The 25,326-nt window shown below is 47.1% G+C and overlaps 1 protein-coding gene across 1 annotated transcript in view; it reads left to right on the top strand.

The window, feature by feature from the left end:
- The window catches only part of BEST1 (bestrophin 1), a 35,583-nt gene extending 11,409 nt beyond the window's left edge, over window positions 1–24,174 (top strand). Inside the window, exons 3-9 of the mRNA XM_088454485.1 lie at window positions 1,238–1,471; window positions 1,812–1,966; window positions 9,651–9,728; window positions 11,454–11,606; window positions 11,724–11,804; window positions 13,344–13,495; window positions 23,056–24,174. Coding sequence (XP_088310611.1) covers window positions 1,238–1,471; window positions 1,812–1,966; window positions 9,651–9,728; window positions 11,454–11,606; window positions 11,724–11,804; window positions 13,344–13,495; window positions 23,056–23,962 — 1,760 coding nt within the window. The 3' untranslated portion in view covers window positions 23,963–24,174. The remainder of the gene's footprint in view (window positions 1–1,237; window positions 1,472–1,811; window positions 1,967–9,650; window positions 9,729–11,453; window positions 11,607–11,723; window positions 11,805–13,343; window positions 13,496–23,055) is intronic.
- Window positions 24,175–25,326: the final 1,152 nt, after the last annotated feature.

A 25,326-nucleotide genomic window follows, 5' to 3' on the forward strand; every position in this document is an offset into this window, starting at 1 on the left:
AGTCACTAGAGGAATGCATAAGCAAACTATTGCCCAATGGTAAATCTGCTGCCTACACATGCATGAGAGATTTAAACAGGTTTATAAACAGATTATAAAGTCTTAACTGTGCTAAACAATGCTGTTCTGCAATATGTCAGGCTCTGACTGTGTGCGGTTTATCTGTTCCCATTAAGACTGTGAGTGTGCCTCCCATGTGTATAATTCAGACTACTTCAAAGGGAGAAACAGCAAAAGAGAAAAAGTAAGGCCAAAACACGTATGCAGTCATCTTTAAATTAAGTAATAATAATCCACTCTGCTCTGCAGGGTTTTATCTGGGTCATGTGGCAGTCTTTTTTTTAATACACTTTTTAACTTCTTCAATGATGAGAGGATGATTTGTCTTCATTATTATGCAGCCCCGCCAGTAAAATCCGTGACTGCACTGGCTACACTGTGACTGTCAGTGGCTTCCCATTGGAAGCACTACCTGCCAGTCACATACAGGACAGGAAGCCCCAGGGGGAGGTGTTTTCTCTCTGGGACTGCCAATCCGGGCTGCAATTAGCAGAGAGCTAAAACGTCCATGGTCAGACAGAAACAGGCCAGAAACGAAGCCGAAATCAGGAATGCACAGTAATAATCAGAAGTAATAAGACTCGGAGCCTATACTATAGCAAAGGAGAAGTGTCCAGGCCATACTTACTTACTTTTATTATCTACTCCCCGGGAGATGCCCGGAGAGCAGACACAGGTGGCCGCTTCAGGGGTGGGGGCGGATTCCTACAACATCATGCCCAGCCCCAGCAAACTGCAGCGAATCGCGAGAGCATGAGCAGGGGGTGGGGCAAAATTATGCATTTTTGCGTCATTTGGCCCAGCTTCCTTCATACGGATCCACGATTCCTGGCAATTATCTCCCCACCCTGCCCAATTCACTAGGAAGTGGGCGGGATGTGGGAGATCCAGATACTCTTCCGGGGGTGTGTGGGGCTCCCCGAAAATTTGTGAGCCTCCCGACACTTCCGGGGGAGTAGGTAAGTATGATCCAGGCTTCTCCTTATATAGTGACAAATTTGTACTGCCGTCACAGAGCTGGTATGTTACCAACCTATTTACTAAATACCCTTTCTGATGTATACCTAAAATAGTTTTGGTACTCATATGGCAAATTATTTCCAAAATACAGGTCACTACACCGATATTTCCGCTATGGGTTCAGGTCAGATCTACTTTTCTCTTTACTTGCCGTTAGGTTTCTATGTGACTCTGGTGGTCTCCCGCTGGTGGGCCCAGTATGAGAGTATACCTTGGTTAGACCGCCTCATGTGCTTGGTGTCCAGTAATGTACATGGCACAGACGAGCGAGGGAGGATGCTGCGAAGGACACTTATGCGCTATGCCTCTCTGTGTGGGGTCCTTATCCTGCGCTCTATTAGTACTGCTGTTTATAAGAGGTTCCCCACTCTACAGCATGTTGTGAACGCTGGTAAGTATGATGCTGGAGCCTAGGTAACATCTACTAATGGGAAAGGAACATTGAAAGTGTTTCTGTTGCCTACACACAGTGCAGGCAGCCATTTTGTATATTTGTTGAATAGAGGCAGCCATTTTGGGGGCTGTATCATTATCCAGCAAAATGCACCCCGTTGTTTCACTAAGAATTAGGGACATATTTGAGTGCCTCATGCCTCAGTGATGTCAATAATTCCTAGTACATGGAAAAATTGCCTGACTCTGTTGTGTGTTGACAGATACACTTTGGTAGGCAATGCTTTCTTGACAGCCGGTCTGAGCCATCTTTATTTGTCCATGTTCTCTCACGACAGGTTTCATGACACCGGCTGAGCATTTAAAATTCGAAGCCATTTCCTCTCCCCACAACAAGTTCTGGATTCCATGTGTCTGGTTTTCTAATCTGGCAGTGACTGCTAGGACAGAGGGACGGATCCGTGACAGCATGGTGTTGCAGCTCATACTCAAAGTGAGAGGGTGCATTATGTATGTCACCACAGAGGCTGGGCTCATGAATAGAATATATTCATTGGAGTGACTATAATGAGACAGTCTCAGCTGTCTCAAGCAGCAGAAAAATAAGGAAATTAATTTTAGAACTGTTAAACTTATTGCTGCTAAAGTGTATTTTACCATCTGGGCAAATCATTAACATGGTAATATGAATTTTATAATTTGTTTTATAAATACACCATTTCAGGTGCTGCCTTAGGCAGCAGAATCAAATGGGGTTTATTCCAAACAGAGTTGTAACTAGATATTTTGGTGCCCTGTACCAGAAAGAGAATTGATTCCCCCTCCCCCACTCAAAATAGGGACAAAAATATAGGGGCAAGGCTTCATGGGGAAGGGGGTGGTCACAGAATAGTACCAATTTATATTACACTGCACAGTAGTGTTCGTTAGTCACATTACACCACACTGTAGTGTCCGTTATTCACATTACAACACACTTTAGTACCCCATGTACACGTTACGCCACACAGTAGTACCCTTTATACACATTGCGCCACATAGTAGTGTTCCTTATACACTATATACCACAGTAGAGCCCCTGATACATGTTACACCACAGTGGAGCCCCTTATACATGTTACGCCACAGTAGAGCCCCTTATTACACTTATGTCATGGTAGAGATACACATATACCATGGTACCAGCAATGCTTGTTGCAGATCTCTGGGCCTGTTTCAGCAGCATATGCAATGGCGATTACGGGCGCAGATTGGTTGATTGTTTGCCATTGCACATGTGTATAAGCCGCACTGCGTGCACGATTGCATTGTGATTACAGACACACCGAGAAATTCATCACAAAGTGAATGTCGGGCTGTCAGCATTTGGGTGTGGTGAAGGGGGAGTGTTTTTGGAAAACGCAGGCGTGTCTGTCTGCTTGAACGCCAATTCATGGGCGTGCATAAATTAGCCACTGCGATTGCATACGCAGCATGAGAGCTCTCTGCTTGCGGGGAGATTTGTAGTGTTTGCAACTGGCCAGACTTGTTGTAAATGCTGTGTGACCGATGTGCGTCAATGGTGCCCATGTTTCCACAGAAGAGTGATACTAGACGGATATGAGAAAGCAGCAGGGGGCGTCTTTTTGCTGGCTGAGCTTTGGCAGGCATTAGCATATTTTAACAGCTGCGTTCCGTGCAAAATTGCAGCTGCGATCACATTAGCGTCCGCTGCTGAATCAGGTCCCCTGTCAGCTTCCAAAGCCACACTGATACCCCTTTCAGACATCTCGAGATTCCCGGGAATTTGGCCTGCCTCAGTCAAATTCCCGGGTAGCCGTTTCTGTCTGAAAGGTACTTTTTGTTAAAGTATAACAAAAATACTTTATATTTTTGGGATATTTGTTAGTTTAAAATCAGTGGTTCTCAAACTTGGTCCTCAGGACCCCACACAGTACATGTTTTCCAGGTCACCCAGCAGGTGTACAGATGTATTCATTACTCACTGACACATTTTAGAAGATCCACAGGTGGTTATAATTTCACTTTTGATTTTGTGAAGAGACCTGGAAAACATACACTGTGTGGGATCCTGAGGACCGAGTTTGAGAACCTGTGGTTTAAACGGATCAACCCGGGTCCAGTGGCCCGGGGATCTGGCCCGTTTAGCTTGCAGGGTTGAGCACAGGTCGCGATGAACCGGTTTGCGCCACATACTAGCTGATTTGCAGGCTTCAGCAGAGCTTGGAGATGACATCTCCAAGTGTCCACTGCAGCCAGCGCCGGCCCAACCAGAACGGAGCAGCATACCGCACCTGCCCTCCCTGCCTCCGGACAGCTGCGGAATAAGGTAAGAGGGTCGTGGAGGTGGAGGGAGGGAAAGAAGTGCTGCTCACCTGCGCCGGAGAGCCGTGTCAGTGCTGACCCGGCTCCGGTGTCAACAGTGCGGGTCGGCGCCACGGTGTAAAAGGGGGTCTGTCCTGGGTCTGATCCGGGTTGGAAACGTGTTACAAATCCTGGGTCAGACCTGGGACTTTGGTGTAAAAGAGGTAAATTAGGGGGACCAGAGGTGTAGCATGTGGCCAGGGCGCCTGGAGCATGTGCGTGATACGGCGCGCCCCGCCATGTGTGCCAGGGAGGAGGCGTGTCCAGCATGTGGGGATTAATTAAAGGGAAATAAAAATAAATATTAGGGGCAGCATCAAACTGGGGCATAGAGGGCTATATATATTCCAACCCACTAAGTCAGGGGTTCCCAAACTTTTTTGAATCACGGCACCCTAGGAGTACCAGCATTGTTTTCACGGCACCCCTAAGCCAAAAGTTTGTTATTGAGAAATTCAGAAAAAAATGTAGTGAAGTAATAAAGTGAAGTAAATTGTGCTGACCTGTCATCCTTAGGCTCAGTTATGTAGTGGGTGACAGGTTTGCACTTCTGTTTGTCCCCATATTTACATTACATTGACCATAAATAAATAAACACTGCAATAGACTAATAGAGGTGAATTTACTAAAGTGAGAGCTTATAGAAGTGAGTTTTAGAAGAGATGTTGCCCATAGCAACCAGTCAGATTCTAGCTATTATCTTCTATTTGACAGCTGCTTCCGAAGTCCGACTTCAGTGTGCCCTCTGGCAACTTCGTCACCTGGAGCTCGCGCTCCGGTGGAACCGCCCTCCCTACGCCCCTGAGACATACTTGCCTACTCTCCCGGGAGTCGTGGGAGGCACACGATATTTCAGGGAACCCCCAGCACCCCCGAAAGAGTAGGAAAATCTCCCGCATCCTGCCACTTCCTAGTGAAGCGGGCAGGATGGGGAGATTTTCCAAGCTATTTGTGGGTCCGTAGGGAGGGGGCGGGGCTAAATGACGCGAATTGTGTAATTTAGCCCTGCCCCCTCCTCATGGGCCCGCGGATCGCGGGGCTTTCCTGTAAAGGGGGTGGGTCTAATGACAGCTCCGCCCCCCAACGATTACAGCAGCCAGGTCCCCCCTCCCGGGAAGGTGCAGCAAAAAGTCGGTAAGTATTCCCTGAGAGGGACATTGCAATACATGGACAGACAATGAGCTGCCTTTCATCTAAAATATCAGAACCCAATATATGAGAGAGACACATGCCACATAGGAGCAGACTGGTACTTTGGGCTTGATTCAGCATTGCACCCATGTGCAATGTTGAACGCAGATTCACGATTATTGGGAATCTGGGCATGTGCAGGACCCATTCTAAAAAAGTGCAGAATGGGTTCTGCGTGATCGCATGCAGGCCCCCTGCTTTGCCTCTGACTGATTGATGGGCAGAGGCATTTAAGGGGCGGGAACGTAGGCTTACTCACCTCGGTCGCAGTGCTGGGATCGCAAATGCAGCAGGGGTTGTCAGACATCTCCTGCCATCTCCTGCTGCATTTGTATATTAGCAAGGACGGAATTGCAAAGCGGCTTGTGTACAGCTTTGCAATTCGGTCCTAAGCTGAATCATCCCCTTCAGGGGCGTACTTATAATGGGTGCAGGATGTGCGGGGCACAAGGGCCCCTGGGTCCAGGAGGGCCCACACCGCACACCCTGCACCCATAAAACTTAACTCTCTGGAGTCCCACGTCAGCTCCGGTGTCTTCGCCTGTAAAAACGTCTGGAAAATGTCCGGCGCGGCCTTTGACTATGACTGCATTAAATGTCTATGTGACATTTAATGCAGTTATCCTCCTTTACAAAGGGAGAGAAGCCAGTCCCAGCACCAGATTACCAAAATTCAAATGTTTACAAAAATATATAAAAATGATACAGTCAGGTCCATAAATATTGGGACATTGACAGAATTTTCAGATTTTGGCCTCTATTCACCACCACAATGGCTTTGAAATGAAACAAACAAGATGTGATTTAACTGCAGACTTTCAGATTTAATTTGAGGGTAATTACATCCAAATCAGGTGAACGGTGTAGGAATTACAACGGTTTCTAAATGTGCCTCCCACTTTTTAAGGGGCCAAAATTAATGAGACAAACTAAACAATCCTAAATCTAACATTCACTTTTTAATACTTTGTTGCAAATCCTTTGCAGGCAATTACAGCCTGAAGTCTGGAACGCATAGACATCACCAGACGCTGGGTTTCATCCCTGGTGATGCTCTGCCAGGCCTCTACTGCAAATGTCTTGAGTTCCTGCTTGTTCTTGGGGCATTTTCCCTTCAGTTTTGTCTTCATCAAGTGAAATGCATGCTCAATCGGATTCAGGTCAGGGGATTGACTTGGCCATTGCATAACACTCCACTTTTTAGCCTTAAAAAACTCTTTGGTTGCTTTTGCAGTATGCTTCGGGTCATTGTCCATCTGCACTGTGAAGCGCCGTCCAATGAGTTCTGAAGCATTTGACTAAATATGACCATATAATATTGCCTGAAACACTTCTGAATTCATTCTGCTGCTTTTGTCAGCAGTCACATCATCAATAAATACAAGGGAACCAGTTCCATTGGCAGCCATACATGCCCATGCCATGACACTACCACCACCATGCTTCACTGATGAGGTGGTATGTTTTGGATCATGAGCAGTTCCTTTCCTTCTCTTCTCTTCCCATCACTCTGGTACAAGTTGATCTTTGTCTCATCTCTCCATAGGATGTTGTTCCAGAACTGTAATGGCTTTTTTAGATGTTGTTTGGCAAACTCTAATCTGGTCTTCCTGTTTTTGTGGCTCACCAATGGTTTGCATCTTGTGGTGAACCCTCTATATTCACTCTTGTGAACTCTTCTCTTCATTGTTGACTTTGACACATATACATCTACCTCCTGGAGAGTGTTCTTGAATTGGCCAACTGTCGTGAAGGGGTTTTTCTTCACCAGAGAAAGAATTCTTTTGTCATCCACCACAGTTGTTTTCCATGGTCTTCCGGGTCTTTTGGTGTTGCTGAGCTCTCCGGTGCGTTCTTTCTTTTTAAGAATGTTCCAAACAGTTGATTTGGCCACACCTAATGTTTTTGCTATCTCTCTGATGGGTTTGTTTTGATTTTTCAGCCTAATGATGGCTTGCTTCACTGATAGTGACAGCTCTTTGGATCTCATATTGAGAGTCGACAGCAACTGATTCCAAATGCAAATGTCACACCTAGAATCAACTCCAGACTTTTTACCTGCTTAATTGATAATGAAATAACGAGGGAATAGCCCACACCTGTCCATGAAATAGCTTTTGAGTTGATAGTCCCATTACTTTTGGCCCCTTAAAAAGTGGGAGGCACATATTGAAACTGTTGTAATTCCTACACCGTTCACCCGATTTGGATGTAATTACCCTCAAATTAAATCTGAAAGTCTGCAGTTAAAGCACATCTTGTTTGTTTCATTTCAAAACCATTGTGGTGGTGAATAGAGGCAAAAATCTGAAAATTCTGTCAATGTCCCAATATTTATGGACCTGACTGTATATTATTTATATTGGGTATATTTACTAAGGTGCAGGTTTTTAGAATCGGAGATGTTGCCCATACCAACCAATCAGATTCTAGCTATTATCTTTTAGAAGGTGCTAGATAAATGTTAAGTAGAATCTTATTGGTTGCTATGGGCAACATCTCCACTTCTAAAAACCTGCACTTTAGTAAATATACTCCTTAGGGTCAAGACATGTGTCAAGTAAAATAGTTTTTTATGGTTGGACTCACTTTTAATTAAACACACAAAAAACACAAATATTGTTAGTAAGTAATCAGATTGTATCTATCTGTAGATATCTAAAGGTATATCTGGACTCAGTAGGTTTAAAATAACAATAGTTCAATGGTCCATGTTACCAAAATTTGCTGTTTATTTATAAAACATAAATACAAAACTATGAAAGGACAACACGGGCAAAATTATAGTGGATGTGAGGGAAAGGATGAAAGGGTGGTACAACAATTAAAGACAATATGAAATCATGCCACAGTCACCTCATCTGTAATATGTCTTATAAATCACTTCAGTCCTGATATTCCGTATACCTCTGCTGGGAATTAATTCCTGATAATAATTTTGCTAGGTATGCGTAAATCTCCAAATGTGCCTCCTCTGCGCAGGCGCATGACCTATACAAGTGCTGTACACAGGGCCGCCATCAGAAATGATGGGGCCCGACACTGACAAAAAAGTCAAGCACCCCCCCCCCCTCCATGTGGGGCAGAGGTGGGTGGTGCTCTGGATAATGTGGGTGGAGCTACTTTGGGGTTATATATACACACACAATAGATCCGGCACTCTCAGTTTTAAATGCATTATTACTTGCACAGTTGCCCTCCTCAGGATCAACTCACGCCACATGTAGTAATAGTAGAAAGACGTCACTCTGAGTCTCTCAATGCAGTGAAAAACTGTGTACTTTACTCAACATTTCGGGGTGAGACTCTCCTTCCTCAGGACACACAGTCTCCCCTCAGTCTCCAGAGATCTCTCCTAAAGGACACCATTTGTTAAAAATAAACTCCACACGTGAACTATGCAAGGAAAGGCCAGTAGCGGTATGCTTGCTGGGGAGACGATCACAAGCTGCAACCTGAATCTTATTCTCCAACTTTCAACTGCTGCACTGATTATCACAAATTACAGGGAGAGAGTATTCAGTTTACCAGAGCAATACATTCCTTAATAGCAACATATAATTTAATTAGGGCTAATTCAACATACCAGGAGAATTACTGCACGTAAAACACCAGGGCCGTAGCTAGGGTAGTGCGGCTGGTGCCATCACACAGGGAACCACAGGTCAGGGGGCGCTGTTTGGGCCTGTCAAATCTCTGCAGCAGTGGTGCAGAGCCTGCTGCAAGCCAATCCACAGCTCGTGGACTGGCAGCCAATCAGGAGCGGGCGCTCCTGATTGGCTGCTATCCCGCGAGCTCTGATTGGCTCAAGGACGGTGAACTATTTGAAGTGCTGCCAATGCTGTTTCTACCTTAATGCCGACCGCACCGCTGCCGCAGCCACCTGGGCCACCCTCTCCCCAGGCCCGGTACTGGAGTCCCGGCAGTCCCCCTCTGATGGCGGCCCTAGCTGTACGGGTCTCTGATCCCGCACGCAGAGCGTGTCTGGGCATGGAGGGAGCTGCGACAGCCTCCGTTTCTCCAAACAGAGGCATGTCACCGCCATTGTGGGGGAGGGAAGAGACCAGGATTTTCGTCGGCTGACGATGATTTTCTGGCCTCTTTTGTGCACCTGCATCAGTTGGCTAGAATGCCCCCATGGTCACTCAGCCGGGCAAGGATCCCGCAGATGATCCAATGCTGCGTCCTTGGATGCAGTTCCTGCTCAGTAATGGATGCAGGAGCACCAGGAGGAAACCCATGCAAACACAGGGAGAACATACAAACTCCACACATATAGCGGCCTATTTATCAAGCATTGAAAAGTGTGGAGAAGTGAACCAGTGGAGAAGTTGCCCATACCAAACAATCAGCTTTCAAGTAGCATTTATCAAGTACAGTCTATAACATAATAGGTAGGAACAGATTGGTTGCTATGGCTGGGCAACGTCTCCACTGCTTCACTTCTCCACACTTTTCACTGCTTGATAAATAGACCCCATAGTATTCGGGCAGGAATTTAACTCATGACTTCAATGCTGTAAGGGAGTAATGCAAACCACTATGCCAACCATGCTGCATTTTTAAAAAAAAGTGTGACCTTGCAGTGACTAATTGGGATTTTTAACCCTTCTCTGCCTCAGGAGCTGAACTCTTTGCGGACACGATGTGGGAGGTTATTTGGATACGACTGGATCAGTATTCCTCTAGTGTACACCCAGGTGCATCTTTCACTGCTAAGTTAATCTTTATACTGCCACTTTTCCTAAAAGCTGTCAACACTATTGTGCTGATTCTCAGTCAGACGCATCGGCGGCCCCCTCTCCGGATAGAACAGAGCTGGTCCTAGTCAAATTAGTACCCTAGGCAAAAATGTGGGTGGGGCCTCCCCTCCTCCCATGGGATCCTGAAAAGGGGTGTGGCACTTAGAAGGGGCATGGTCTCACTGTGCTGTAGCCCCTTCCCCCATTGTGCTTTGCTCCCAGCACCCCTCAACCAGCACAGCACTCATCTTAGCACCCCTCTCCCAGCACAGATCACAGCACCCCTCACCCAGCACAGTGCCCCTCTCCCAGTACAGCGCCCTTCACCCCTCTCCCAGCACAGCACCCCCCTCACCTAGCACAACGTCCCTCACCCAGCACAGCACGGTGCCAGTACCCACCCACACCCAGCACCCCTATCCCAGCAGTGAGCACCACAGCACCCCGGCCATCTCCCAGTTCCAGACTTACTTTACTTGAGCACAGGCTGCCGAGCCACCAGACTCAAGGTACAGCTAGCCATGGGCAGCAGACATGCTTTTCATGGCTCAGGATGGCAGACGCCTCTTGGTGCATGCCGCCCAAGCGCTAACCACTAGCCGCCGTCCAGGTGTCCCGCCCCCGCAAACCGCCACCAGCAGGTTTGCCTCTGCCTGCTTACTGTTTGCTGCTGCTGGGCCTGATCGGAGCTGTCAGCTGAGCTCGATCGTGGAGGCTGAACAGCGGCGGTAGCAGCTGCCAGAGTCTCTGCCCAACTGGCACCAGGTGCCCCGGCCGGCCCTAGGTGGTTTTGGATGCCCTTAGGCATCCAAATGCCCTAGGTGCTTAATTTGCCTATGCCTAAGGCCAGCTCTGCCAGACAGCCGCGGCAGACTGCCTACTACCTTATAGTAATGCGAGTATCCGCCTGTGTATGCTGCGTATCCATACGTCTGCATGAGGAAGGTCAGCCTGCCCACTCCTTTTCCAGCCTCAGCCATCACCATTAGTACTGAGCCTTGCACCCACTCCATGCTGGGTGCAAAAGCTCCTTCTGAAATAGGCGTCCCATCTCTGTGTGCACACTATGGATGAGTACGGAAGCAGGCCTACACACGCACAACACTCCCACAACATGGACCAATTTCATGTGATTGCATAGTCATTGTCCAGTTACCGCCCATTTCATGTGTAGTCCATTAATAGAAGGATCATCAATCCGTTCGCACCTGCAATCTCTGGGCCTAATTCAGACCCGCTCGCTCGCGAGGCGGCTCCGTCGTGCGCATGCGCGAGACCCGAATAACGACGGCCAAGCCATCGTTATGGGTCTCGCACCAAAGGGGGCGTGCTGTCGATGGTAAGTGACAGCACGCCCCCTTTGGTGGGCGTGCCGGGGGCGTGGCTGTCCAGACGGAGGCGTACCCACAGCTATGCGAGCGGCCAGTAGGCCGCTCTTTAATTCAGAAGGCCGGCCCTGATTCAGAGCGAGTGCTCTGTCAGAGCGTCCGGCTCTGAATCAGGGCCTCTGTTCATGTATGCATGGTGCGGTGCATGCTCAGTTTTCCAATATCCGTCAGCTTCCTCTGCATTTTCACTTGCGTTAAACTCAGGCCCTGTATGTGCCTTGTATACCAGTAATGCATTAATGTCAGTAATGTTTTCTTAATCTGCATTACGACCAGTCTCTTCCTGTCTCCTTAGGTGGTCACAGTTGCTGTATACAGCTTTTTTCTGGCTTGTCTGATTGGCCGTCAGTTCCTAGACCCCCAGAAGGGCTATCCTGGACATGACCTAGACCTCTATGTGCCAGTGTTTACCCTCTTACAATTCTTTTTCTATGCTGGCTGGTTAAAGGTAAGTCAGGGGTGTAGGACACACTCTCCTATACATGAAGATTGCATCGGTCTGAATTTTATAGACAAATAAGACTCATTATAATAAATAATATATAATAACTGTGTCTTTGTGAAGGTGGCTGAACAGCTAATTAACCCCTTCGGACAAGATGATGATGACTTTGAGACCAATTGGTTAATTGACAGAAACTTTCAGGTAAAATGACAAAAATAAGAAATCTCAGACTGAAAGTAATAACTTTCCCACTTGGACTGGTGTCCCTGCAGCTGCTTCTTGTCTTAGAGGTCTATGGACCTGATTCAGAGCCGTTCGCATCCAGCGTATGCAAATTTGTCAAAGTGACGCCATGGGAAGCGCTCGCTCACCAAGGCATAAGCACACCCACTTTGGCTGTGCGAGCGATCGCGCTGTGTATGCAGACACCCACTAGCGTATGTAGAGACTACCACTAGAGCACATCATCTCCAGGAAGTGTTTTAAAACATTGGTACATCGAACACCATCGGTAGCGATCGCAGAGCTTGTGGTTGCCTTACCCTAACGCAAGCACTGCGAGGACTTCAGTGTAAAAACCAGGCATGTGACGTGTACTGTGACGCTGCCTGTTAATTATGCACGCCTTAAAAACGGCGTGGAAACACCCAGGCATGCCTGCGTTCGCACCTCCACTCCCCCATTATTAGTGTCCTGCCCCTGTTACCACCCACAAACGGCCTCTCCTGTCACTCATTTCACTGGACTGTCTTTGCTGGGAGAGCGAGCAGGCTGCAATCACACAGAGTAGTTCGCGCACATGCAGAACGAAGCGTGCGCATGCGCGTACGCTTACCATCAGGCCGCTTGCGAGCACACAGCACTTGCGAGAGGCTATGAATCAGGTCCTATATGCATTGAAGCTTTTACTTAACAGGCTCTTAGATACCACACATGGAATCGGTATGAAATACCGCCGGCCGCATGGCGGTTCGATTACCGGCAGCGGCAGCCCGACATCAGCAGAGTCCCGAGCAGCGGAAGCCCGACAGCGCTGGAAATCCCAATCGTGGATAGGTGAGTATCTACTAACCTAACCCCCCTAACCCTAACCCTCCTTAGGGGTGCCTAACCCTAACCTCCCGCCCAAGTGCCTAACCCTAATCCCCCCCCTATGTGCCTAACCCTAACCACCCCCTTCCCCGCTGCCTAAACCTAAGTCCCACGGGGGAGTGCCTAACCCTAAGTCCCCCCTGGGGGTGGCTAACCCGAACCCTCCCTCCCCCTAGCCTAACCCTAACCCTCCCGGGGGGGGGGGGGTGCCTAACTCTAAGTCCCCCCCAGGAGCCCTAAACCTAACCCTCCCCCCCCGCGCGGCTGTCCGCTCGCGGTGTCCGGCATCACTATGATCGGGATGCCGGGCACCGATCTCCCGGCGTCGGGAAAATGCCGGGCGTCTACATCTAGACGCCTGGCATTTCACCCTTGCCGGGATATGACAGTCGGGAAGCCGGCTACACTAAATGTATCTGTAGATACAATTGTTCCCATACAGTAGAGTATCTGTGTCACATCTAAGGGCACCAAACATAATTGATGGTATAACTATAAAGGCCTTTGTGAAACATAAAGAAACAAATGAAAATGACAATATAGACACTTGGATATATAGAAATGTAACATTAGGATTCTATTGGTGCTGCAACATTTTATATACGTGTTATGGCAATGTGATTGCTATTCACTGTTTTTCTCTACCAGGTATCGCTGTTAGCAGTGGATGAAATGCACCAGAATCTTCCTCCATTGGAAAAAGATCTCTACTGGGATGATTTAGACCCTCAGCCACCGTACACTGCTTCTACCGTAGACACTCGTAGGCCGTCATTCCTAGGCTCTGCCTTCGATATAAGGTAATGATAGAGACTCACACTGTAAACCTGATGGCTTTGTGAAGGTTGAGAGGTGTTGCTTAATTGTAGATCGACAGTTAATGAGAACCAGTGCCGTAACTAGGGTATTTGGAGCCCAGGGCAAATTTGAAAAGGGAGCCCCCCTCCACCCCCTAACAACCCGATATGTGGCGTGGTCACTTAAAAATGGGACGTGTCAACATGACACACCCCTTTATTTTCACACTGAACATTCATATCCATATGCACCTTAACCCCAGTAGTACCCCTTATACAGTACCCCCTGTATGCAGTTGTGGTCCCTCTTATGCAGGCCCATAGTAGTGCCTCTTATACAGTATCCCCAGTAGTGGTCCCCCTTATACAGCCCCCAATTAGTTCCCCTTACTCAGTGCCCCCAGTAGTGGTCCCCCCAAATGCAGTGCCCTACGTAGTGTTCCCCCTTATGCAGTGCCCCCAGTAGCAGTCCCCACAATGCAGTGCACCCAGTAGTGATATCCCCTTATGCAGTGCCCTTTATATAGTGCCCCCAGTAGTAGTCCCCCCCTATGCAGTGCCCTTTATATAGTGCCCCCAGCAGTAGTCCCCCCCTATGCAGCGCCCTTTATATAGTGCCCCCAGCAGTAGTCCCCCCCTATGCAGTGCCCTTTATATAGTGCCCCCAGCAGTAGTCCCCCCCATGCCGTTTTCCCAGTAGTGGTCCCCTTATGCAGGCACCCAGTAGTGATCCCCCCCTATCTAGTGCCCCTTGTAGTGGTCCCCGCAGTGCCCCTAGCAGTAAGCCCCTTATATAGTGCCCCCAGCAGTAGTCGTCCCCCCTCCCATGCAGTGCCCCCAGTAGTGGTCCCCTGATGCAGGCCCCCAGTAGTGACCACCCCTATCCAGTGGTCCCTCTAGTGGTCCTTCCTGTTATTGCCCCCAGTTGTGGTCCCCCCAGTGCAGTGCCCCTAGTAGTAGGTCCCTTTTATAATGCCCCCAGTAGTAGTTCCCCCCCAAGTAGTGGTCCCCAGTTGAGGTTCCCCCTCCCGATTAAGTGCGCCCTGTAATAGCCCCCCCAGTAGAGGTCCTCCCAATAATGGTGCCCCCAGTTATAGCCCCCCCAGTAGAGGTCCTCCCAATAATGGTGCCCCCAGAAGTAGCCACCCCCCCCCGTTGTGCCCTCACCCCAGTAGAGGTCCCCCCAGTAGTAGCCACCCCCCTCCCCCGTTGTGCCCCCAGTAGTGCTGACAGGTTTTTTTTTTTAAATATATAAAAACATACTTACCTGAATCCACGCTGCTGCTCCGGACCGCAACACCGCTCCCGCCCGCCAGTCCTCCCGGGCTGGTGCGCTCAGCATAATGGGAGAGACGTCATGATGTCATGACGTCTGTCCCATTACCCACTGCAGGAGCCGGACTGGAAGTCCGGCTCTTGCAGTGGGTGCTGCAGCAGTCAATGAGAGTCTATCTGACTCTCATTGGCTGCTGTTTAACACACGCATTGCCGCCAGCGCTGGCGGCGATGCGTGTTATGCACAGCCTGAGCCCGCCTCCTGGCGCAATTGGGCAAGCGCTCAGAGGGAGGGAACGGGCTCAGGTGTGCAGCACAGGACCGGCGCTGGAAGCCTAGTCTGTAAATGTGTAGCGCTGACCGCACTCACTGGTGGCTAACTAGGAAGGGCCGGACCATGGCCAGCGGCGCCCCCCCCGCGCCGCTGGTCCCACGGCGCCCAGGGCACGCACCGTGCTCGCCCTGCCCTAGTTACGCCACTGATGAGAACACACGGTAGGGTGAGAGAGGATATTTTTGCTCAATAAAATATTAAATTCTATAATTGTCTTATTTGCACTAGATAATAGCATGCTATTTTCTGGTTTGTTGTTATGGATTTATATATTGGTACAAAGAACAATATATATTATATATACACACACACACACAATTGGCTTTGCCCATGGCACTCAAACATCCGCGGTGCCAGTGGTATGTGACCACACCATGTAAATAAAAAAAAGCATACAAACTCAGCACTCACCATTATATTCCAAACTGTACTTATAATTCCAGGGAATGTTCGTTCCAAAGTAATGCAATAGTTTGTCAAGCTGACCAACCACATCACGGTCTTCCCATTGTGGTCAGTCCCTACGCTGACTTTCAAAAATATTTCGGTAAAATAATATGCCTCTCCAGTGAAATATTAAAAGCAATTGAGAAAGAAAAGATTTTTTTATGAATAAAGAAATTCAAAAAATAAACACAAATAAAATTAACCTCACTCTCCAACGTGTTGTTTCCTTATCTTGTTTTAGTATACCCTTGTTATATGTATCCACTATAAGGAAAATTGTACTCAATGTTGCAATCCCCATATGGAAATATACAGTATCAACATTTCTTGAGTCAGGTTTCAGAGAACACTGATAATATATGTAGGATTCATGAGAGAGTAAATACTGAATTAAACTAATCACTGTGTTATATGAAACCTGACTCAAGAGATTTTGATTCTGTATATTTCCATATGGGGGTTGCAACATTGCAATTCTCCTTATAGTGGACACATATTATAACAAGAGCATACTAAAACAAGATAAGGAAACAACACGTTCCTGGAGAGCGAGGTTCATTTTATTTGTGTTTATTTTTTTCATTTCTTTATTCATAAAAATCTCAAAAAAAATTTTCTTTTCTCAATTGCTTTTAATATTTCACTGGAGAGGCATATTATTTTACTGAAATTAATAAAAGTTATATTTGAATATGATTTTTCTAGTGCGCCAACAAAGAGACATTCTTTCTTCTTTTCGCCATGCATAAGTTCATATATTGGGCCATATTCCATTAGGCTGCAGAAAGCCGTAATTTTCGCCATTTTCACTTTTCCCCATATTCAATTTCAAAGACTTTTCGCAGGTGCGAAAAGTCTTTCTCAAAAAACGGGGATAACTTTTCACCATAGAATAGGTGGCGAAAAAAAGTGCAGAATTGGGGTTTTGGGGTGCAGACTTTAAAAAAGTACCCTGCAGCCCTCGGAATGTCCCCTAAAAGTAAAAAAAAATTAAAACGTAGCATAGGACACCCCCAAAAAAGTGGTTTAGTTTTGGGGGTGAAAAAAAAATACATTGGGGTATAAACTTAAAAACTAGCAAAATAGACTCAGGGGGGTCCCCAAGTATGCAGCAGGTGTTTTTTTTGTTGCGGTTGGTTGCGGCAGGTGGATTTTTGACGAGTTTTTAAAGTTCACTTTAGGGACTTCAAAATATGATTGCACCCATTTGCATGTACCCCAAATTTGATGGGACAAGTTGTTTTCCAAAAAAATTAAAATGTGCTAAATCCTATTCTTCAGCACATTTTCAAAGACGCATAAAAGCACTTGCCGACACAGTTTAAAAAACTCAAATACCTTTAGCAGGCCAATTCGGGGGTACCCATAGTGATCCCCCATGTCAGACCATCTTTTGGGGGGTGACAGGCTGATTTCCCCAAAAGTGACAGGACTTTTCGATACTTACCTTTTCACTGGGTCCCGTGTTTGCTGATTCCTAATTGAATACGGGGATACGCGGGCACGTGCCTGATACTTTATCCCAAGGAAAACCTGCGATGACAGCGAAAAGTCTGACCTCAGACTTTTCGCCTCTAATTGAATACGGCCCATTGTTTCTGATACCAGCCCCAGAACCATTATAAGGTATTGACACCGTAGATTGAAAATACTGGGGTCATATTATCAACAACAATAATACAATCACCTACTAGTGCAGAAGTATCCCCCTCACCCCCAATCCTTGACAAAAACGCACTGTTCACTCCCTGACACAGTTTTAAAACAACCTGACAGGCAGGGGCTGGCTGGCAACTTTTAGCCTGGGGGGCAAATGCATGCAGGCGGCCCTGGCAGAGGTGTAGCGTGTAGCCAGGGTGCCCGAAGAACGTGCGTGCTATGACGCAACCTCAAGACCCCCCCTTCAGGTGTTCCAGGGAGGAGGCGGGTCCATATGGGAATAATGTAAAGTAAAAATAAAGATATGGGGCAGCCCCGTCGTGGTGCCCATATGCAGTGCGCCCCTGTGCCCCAGGAGAGGACCCCCTTATGCAAGCCTCCAGTAGTGCCCCCAGTAGTGATCCCCCCTATACAGTGCCCCTAGTAGTTGTCCCCTCCCCTTGTAGTGCCCCTAGTAGTAGTAGTCCCCCTTGTAGCGCCACTAGTAGTAGTAGTGCCCCCAGTAGTAGTCCCCTTGTAGTAGTAGTACCCTCCTTGTAGTGCCCCCAGTAATAATCCCCAGTAGTGGTCTCCACCTTGCAGTGCCGCCAGTAGTGGTCACCCCTTGTAGTGCCCCCCCTCTAGTCGCCCCCCCTTGTAGTGCCCCCAGTAGTGGTATCCCTCTGCAGTGCCCCCAGTAGTAGTAGTCCCCCCCTTGAACTGCCCCCAGTAGTAGTAGTCCCCCCCTTGTATTGCCCCCAGTAGTAGTCCCCCACTTGCAGTGCCTCCAGTAGTGGTTCCCCCCTTTGTAGTGCCCCCAGTAGTAGTAGTCCCCCCCTTATATTGCCCCCAGTAGTAGTAGTCCCCCCCTTGTATTGCCCCCAGTACTACCACTGTAGTCCCCCCCTTGTATTGCCCCCAGTAGTAGTAGTCCCCCCTTGCAGTGCCTCCAGTAGTGGTTCCCCTCCTTGTAGTGCCTCCAGTAGTGGTCTCCCCCTTGTAGTGCCCGTCCCTCCCCCAGTAGACACACGTAATAAAAAAAAAACAACAACACTTACCTGAATCCCCGATCCCACCGTCGTCATCCACTGCTCCGTCTGTCCTTCCCGGGCAAGGCCGCTCTGCATTATGGGAGAGTCGTCATGACGCCTCTCCCATTGCCCACTGCGGGAGCCGGAAGATGGAGCGGCTCCTGCAGTGGGCACAGCAGCAGCAGCTAATGAGAGTCTGACAGACTCACTGGCTGCTGATCAATACAAACACACAGCTGCCGGTGCCGGCGGCTGTGTGTTTGTCACTAAACCTAAACCACACACGGTGCAGTCTGTGTCACAGTGACACAGACTGCCCGCATGATGCTGCGGCCCGGGGGGCACATGGCACCCTGCCCCCCAGCCCAGCCCACCACTGCTGACAGGTGTCTGCAATCAGCTGCTTCTCAGTACTGGCTAAAAGTAACACCCGGCCTGGATTCTCCCCAGCTACAACCCTGCACACTCTCACACACCTCAGGCATGCTGTCTCTGCCGCACCTCATATTATATATATATATATATATACATACACAGGGCCGGCGCTGGGCTGTGCTGTGCTGCACCCAGCGCCGTCCTGTGTTGCCGCCTCTTCCCTCCTCCGCTCCCTCCCAGCTGAGCTTAAATATATCCCATAGCGCTGGGAGGGAGGTGGGCGTTTCCTGCGCCCTCCGGAAACAGTAGCGCAACGGGCCGGCTTGCCCATGCCTGGAACTGCTACTGTATGTGTATATGTGTATATATATATATATATATATATATATATATATATATGACACAGTTCATGCCCGGCAGTCCTGCTTATGTACAACATTCCGGGTGCTCTTCCAGTATATATATATATATATGTATATATATATATATATATATATGGGCACGGGATGGCGGCGCTCGGGATCCTAACCCTATCTTCCCGGTGCCTAAACCTAACCACCCTCCCTAGTGCCTAAACCTAACCACCCTCCCTAGTGCCTAAACCTAACCTCCCCCTTCCCGCACCCTAAACCTAACCCTCCCTCCTTAGTGCCTAACCCTCCCCCTAGTGCCTAAACCTAACCTCCCCGTACCCTAACCCACCCCTTAACCCAAGTACTTACCGTCGGGATGCAGGTGCCAGGATTCTGACAGGTGTCGGGATCCCAGCTCGCCATTCTAAGTGCTGGCATCAAATCTGTCGGGATTTTGACCAGATCCTATAAAATATATATACAGTATATATATATTATAAATAATATACAAACTCGGCACTCACTTAATTTTCAAACTGAAATTCCTTTGAATACAGAGAATGTTATTTCCAAAATATTGTAATAATTTGGCAAGCTGACCAACAACTTCACAGTCATTCCCATCTGGCCAGTACCTACGCTGACTCTCAGATATAGGATCTTCGCTCTGCCACATTTGGCTAGCACGCAAATTTTAAACATGAGTTTGGGTCCTGGCTTAAAGAGACAGGACCACACCCAGGGCCTGATTCAGAGCCACTCGTTAGCGGCCGCTCGCTCGCTCCGAGCGATGTTCGCACATCTGCGCATGCGTATGGGTCGTAATGCGCATGCGCCAACCAGTCAGTGCGGTCGGAAATCGTGTGCTCGTAAAATAGCGAGGGGCTTGTAATTTGAGTGACAGGATGAGGCGTTTGTGGGTGGTAACAGGGGAAGGTGCTTGAAAACGGGGAGTGGAGATCCGAACGCAGGCGTGCCAAACGGTCAAAACGGGCGTTTTAAGGGTGTGCATAATTAACAAAGCAGCATCATCGGCCACGTCACTTGGTTGTCTTTTAGCCTGAACTGCTCGCATGATTGCGGTAGGAAAATCCAAACACAAGAATTGCGAGCAGTTCATACACCTTTCGATGTACTCGATTAATCTAATAAATAGCGGAGATGATGTATGATGTGAGCGGCCAAGGGGCGTCTTTACAAAATAGCGAGCGCATGTTTCGGACGCTCGCTCAGACATAGAGGCGTCAACAGACCGCAAAGAGCGAGCGCTCATTTTAAATATCCGGCCCGTTTCTGAACGAGCGACCGCAAATAGCGTCCGGCTCTGAATGAGGTCCCCAGTCTCTTTAAGTCAGGACCCAAACTCATGTTTAAAAGTTGTGTGCTAGTCAAATGTTGCAGAGCAAAGATCATATATCTTAGAGTCAGTGTAAGGACTGGCCAGATGGGAAGACCGTGAAGTGGTTGGTCAGCTTTACATTCACTGTATTCAAATGAATTACAGTTTGAAAAGTAAGTGAGTGCCAAGTTTGTATGATATGATATGTAGATGGTGTGGTCACATACCAAGGGCACCCCAGATGGTTGAGTGCTGTGGATTAAGCCTGTTATATAATGGGCCGGCACTCCACAATCATGCATTAAATACTCGCCCTGGTGCCCTCCTGGGTGTTCATCTGAACAACCATACATGCAACACAGTGAAATAGAGAGGCGGCACTCACGGGTCTTATAGTAAAAAGAATCAATACGGCACCTTTGTCAGCTTGTTCAACATTTCAGCCAACCATGACTTTTGTCAAGAACACAATGCCTGTATACCGGCATGTCTGTGATAGGTACAGCGTTAATCTCCATGCCATCGGGAGCCCAGGGTGTGACGTCATCTGTGTGCGCACCCAGTGCGTCCATACACACGATGACGTCACCAACGTCAAGTGGCAAACACAGGGTTACTAGAAGGGGGTTTCCAAATGCTTGATTTTAGAGTGAGTGCGGCCAGACCATGAAGAGGGTAGAATTAGCACTTATCCAGCTTTAATATGCGTCATACAAAGTATATTGTGTGTCATAATTCCAGCATATAGAGGACCAGCAATCACAGTAAGCCATTAAATGCAGCAGTAGGGCCATCCAGCCTGAGATTAATGTTTTTATTTTAGATGTAGGCACCATTCCAGAGTATTAGAGCAAGTCTGGGAGTCTGGGGGAGCAGCAGAATAACCTAGCACCGCCCTGGACATATATGTACATATTGGGCACTATAGCAGCACATCCCTAACAGTGAATGTTTTCCAGATCTCCTACTTGGTGCACAGGTTATTTATTACTGACTGATACATGTTAAAATATGCACAGGTGGTGCTAATTATTTCATTTGTGATACTGTGAAGAACATGCAGCACTAGTAAAAGTCTATTACATTACTATTTTTATTGTGGTCATGGTGTGGGCTGGGGAAGGGGGGTTTCCAGGCAGACAGAAACCCCCCCTGCGTTTGCCTATGAACGTGATAATGCATCGCACTGGTACAGACCTTCAGACACAGGACAGTGCTGACAGGTCTAGCGCCCCCTGTGTATGCTAAGCTATTGCCTAGTGTGCAAATGTGAAACAATAATGCATTTTTTGCAAGCACCTATGTGAGTGGTCCTAAGTGAATATAGTGGGGTGTGGTGATATGTGCAAATGACCTAATGTGAAAAGAGGTGAGAATAAGCCCACAAATGGAACTATAAAAGACAGGGGTCTAGTACTGCCCTGGTCCACTGTAAAAGAGAGAACATGTAAACTCTACACCCAGGCGTTCAACAGGGTGAAAACAATGCAGGTAGGAGTTCCAGGTGTTTTTTTAAAACATTTTTTTTAAAGTGGCTTAAAATCCCTAAAAACAATTAGCTATCAGGAAGTTGTATGCACCCCTAAAAATAAGATCATTTATTTGCTTTAAAAATATATATATATAATTTTTTTTTACTTTTCTTAAAAAAATAGAAAAATCCGCCATTTAAAACTTATAAAGAGCTCCAAAATATATGGCTGCACTTTAGTTTAAGAATATGTTAAACAGAATGGCGAGTTTACATGGTGCAGGGGTTTGGGTATTATTCTAGATGTATTGCCTTAATAATTGCTACATTGGGATTATCAAAATTGTTATTTAAACAGTTTACTTATTAGCTAAGGGTTGGGAACGGGATGCCGGCTCAGGGATCCCAGCAGGGTTAGGATACTGACACTTGTTGGTCAGTATCCTAACCCTCTCCCTACCATAATCCTCCCTCCCCAGTGCCTGAACCCAACCTCTTCATTCCTGCACCCTAAACCTAACCCTCCCCCTAACCGAAGTCCTTACTGTTGGGATGCTGGCACCGGGATTCTGACAGGTGTCAGGATTCCGGCGCCTGGCATTCCAAGCAGGGACTTGCAGTCAGGGGAGGCATAGCCTCCCCTATCATACTATCATACATATTCATGAGATTTGATATAAAAATTATTAGAATACAAAGAAGATATTTATAACTTAGAAACATCTTGTTTATTGTAATCATTTTTTAAAGTTAACACTCACCAGCTTTGTGGAACTCCCTGGGACTGCAGGAAGACGAGAGATGAGGCAGCAGCAGCGCAGCCTTGCTTCTGTATAGTCAGATACTGCTTGCAGAGCTGGGGGTGGAGCCACACCACCAGCAGTAAGCTGCACAGAAAGAGAGCTAATAGTGGCATGCCTCTTGAGTATGGGAGGCATGTCTTGAGCACTGATGGACACCTTTTCATGTGACCAGGAAGTGTTTAGAGATCGGAGTTCAATCAGCAGCAGCAACAGAAGACGAGGTAGGAGAATCAATGGACACTGAAGCTTCGTGTAGTGAGGAAAGAGTTACAGTGAGCAGGGGGTGAGACAGGCTCCCAGCACTCAGACCCATCTCCATGTGTGCCTCCCCAGCCATTGAACTCACCGCACGTCACTGATTCTAAGTGCCGGCATCCTGACTGACGGGATTTTGACCAGATCCCTTAGCTAATATAGTACCATTGCAGGGTAAATTGAAAAATAGTAATACTGTAAATTAGTATGATATTAAAGATGTCCTTTTACTTTACTTTCAGTTTGCAAAAAGAGGACTTGGAGTTCCCACCTCTTGAGCAGATTAATGAAAATGAGGAGGCCAATCACTCTACGCCACTGATCGGCCCTCTTGGACGTCTGCTGGGAGTTCACTCTCCAACTCCACCTCGCTCTAACTCACGTCTGAGCTTGCTGATGAGACGCAGGAGTGGGGTCCCTCCTGGGCTCCATCATTTTACACACCGTGATATAGGAAATCTCAGGAGTGGGGAAGCCCTTCGTGATCTTAACGTTTTCATGTCCACCCCTTTCTATGAAAGGCCAGGGTTTTATAGTGCCCCTCAAACACCACTTAACGGTTGTCCAACTTTCAATCCTTCTCGATTTCCTGTCCAGGGAACTCCAAACATTTATCAAACACAATGGACCAAGAAGATGGAAACATCTAGTGAAATAGCAGACGAGACAACAAGTCTATCTCCTGCATCCAAAGAGTGCTTTGTATGGCCACCGGGCAATATGGAGAAGCAAGAGGAAGCAATTGAGGAGAGCAGTGAAAGCACTCCTACCTTAAAAACCACTGACCAATCTGTGCAGAGTCCTAGACCATTTCCCAGAAGGTTAGCAAGAGCCCAGCGCGTTTCTGCATTACTCCTGGAAAACCAAGCACTAGCATCACCTGATGTCATGCACACCTCAGGACATAAGGTCTCGAACCCAATCTTTTCATTTTCACCTTTGAATTCCCCAAGTTTGCAGAGGGCTTCCAGAATCTCTTATGGGCAGACTGACACAAACTGCGAGGGAGGCACTAAGGAACCACATGGAAGTCAGTGTCCATCTCCCAAGGATTCAGGAATCAGCTTAGCAGAGGGTGACTTTACGCAGCTCATGGAGGTAATAATGGAGACTGGTGAGCCCTCTGAACATGAAGGAAAAAGTGGATAATAAACAAATAGTAGAAAACAGAAACCATTCAGTACAATAAGCAGACACCTTATATGGTCCAGTGTGTTTAAGAGGCCTCAATCAGCAGTTACACCTATGCAGTGCCCACAGTCTGCAGAACATGATGTGGTTGTGCCAATCTTAACACTAGATGGTTTGTCCTTTGGTATAAGTTTACATACAAGTGATATCTTGCTTTCCGAATAGTCCCATTAAAGACAGCAGCTTCCTATAAATATATATTTTATATACAGAATATCTGCAATCAGTAAATTGTAGAATAAATGTCATTTTAGAAAAAAACTAATTATTTATTTTAACACACTGCCAAAGCTTATTTTATCAACATACACAATGTATAGAAATGAAAATACTAATGGTGTATACACACGGTCAGACTTTCCTTCAGATTTGTACAATAACAATTTTAAAAATCGTTCATATCTGAAAGAAAATCTGACGTGTCCCTGCAACGATGAACGATGCGCGTTCCCGTCTGTGAGATAACCATATGACATCTGATGTGTTTGCAGTCAGATTTGGTTGATTTTCATTAATTTTAATAGTCAAAAATCGTTCATAGTTCATGAAATCATTGGTAAAAATCGGTCAAATCGTTCGTAGTTCATGGTTCGTCTAACAGATCTGACCGTGTGTATGCACCATAAGAGCTGTATTAGGCAAAGAAATTATTACGCAGTTTGTAGACTACAATAAATTAAAAGGCGAAAAGGGAAAGAAAAGCATGGAGAGAACTGCAAATGTCTAAGGTTCCTTCTAAAGTAGAATTGGAACATGTGTATGTCAAAGTATCAGATTATGTCAATAGAAGGGAAAGAGTTTAATGCAAGTCCGTTTGCGGAGCGTAAAATAGCAAGCTTTGCATGCAACTGACCACCCACAATTGAAGGCTCGGACTCAAATGCGAATTGGGTTCTGATTTTTCACTTTAAAATTTGTGGTTATGGCTAGCATTGGAGCATTATACTACACTTATGTAAATGTACGTATATAGTCTGATTAAGGTGTGAGTAAAGCTAACGAGAGCAGTCAACTTTTGCCCCTCGGCAAAATCATGTTGCATTTCAGGTGAGGCAGATTTAGATTTAGGAGGGGCATGGCCAAATCAAAATCTAAATTGCAGTGTAAAAATAAAGCAGGCCAGCGTTTGTGGGCTACATGCAAAAGTAGCCAGTGTTTACGCCACATGCACGCGCACACACAAAATAAAATCTATATGCACCCCTTTCAGTGCAACATGGTTTGCCCAATTACAACGTTGCTTTCTTTTGTTGGTTTACTCCCAACTCAGAATCTGGCTCCTAGGGGTATATTTACTAAAGTGCAGGTTTTTTAGTAGTGGA

The sequence above is a fragment of the Taudactylus pleione genome, unplaced genomic scaffold (assembly GCF_031769625.1).
Source record: "Taudactylus pleione unplaced genomic scaffold, aTauple2 ptg000619l, whole genome shotgun sequence".
Classification (NCBI taxonomy): Eukaryota; Metazoa; Chordata; class Amphibia; order Anura; family Myobatrachidae; genus Taudactylus; species Taudactylus pleione.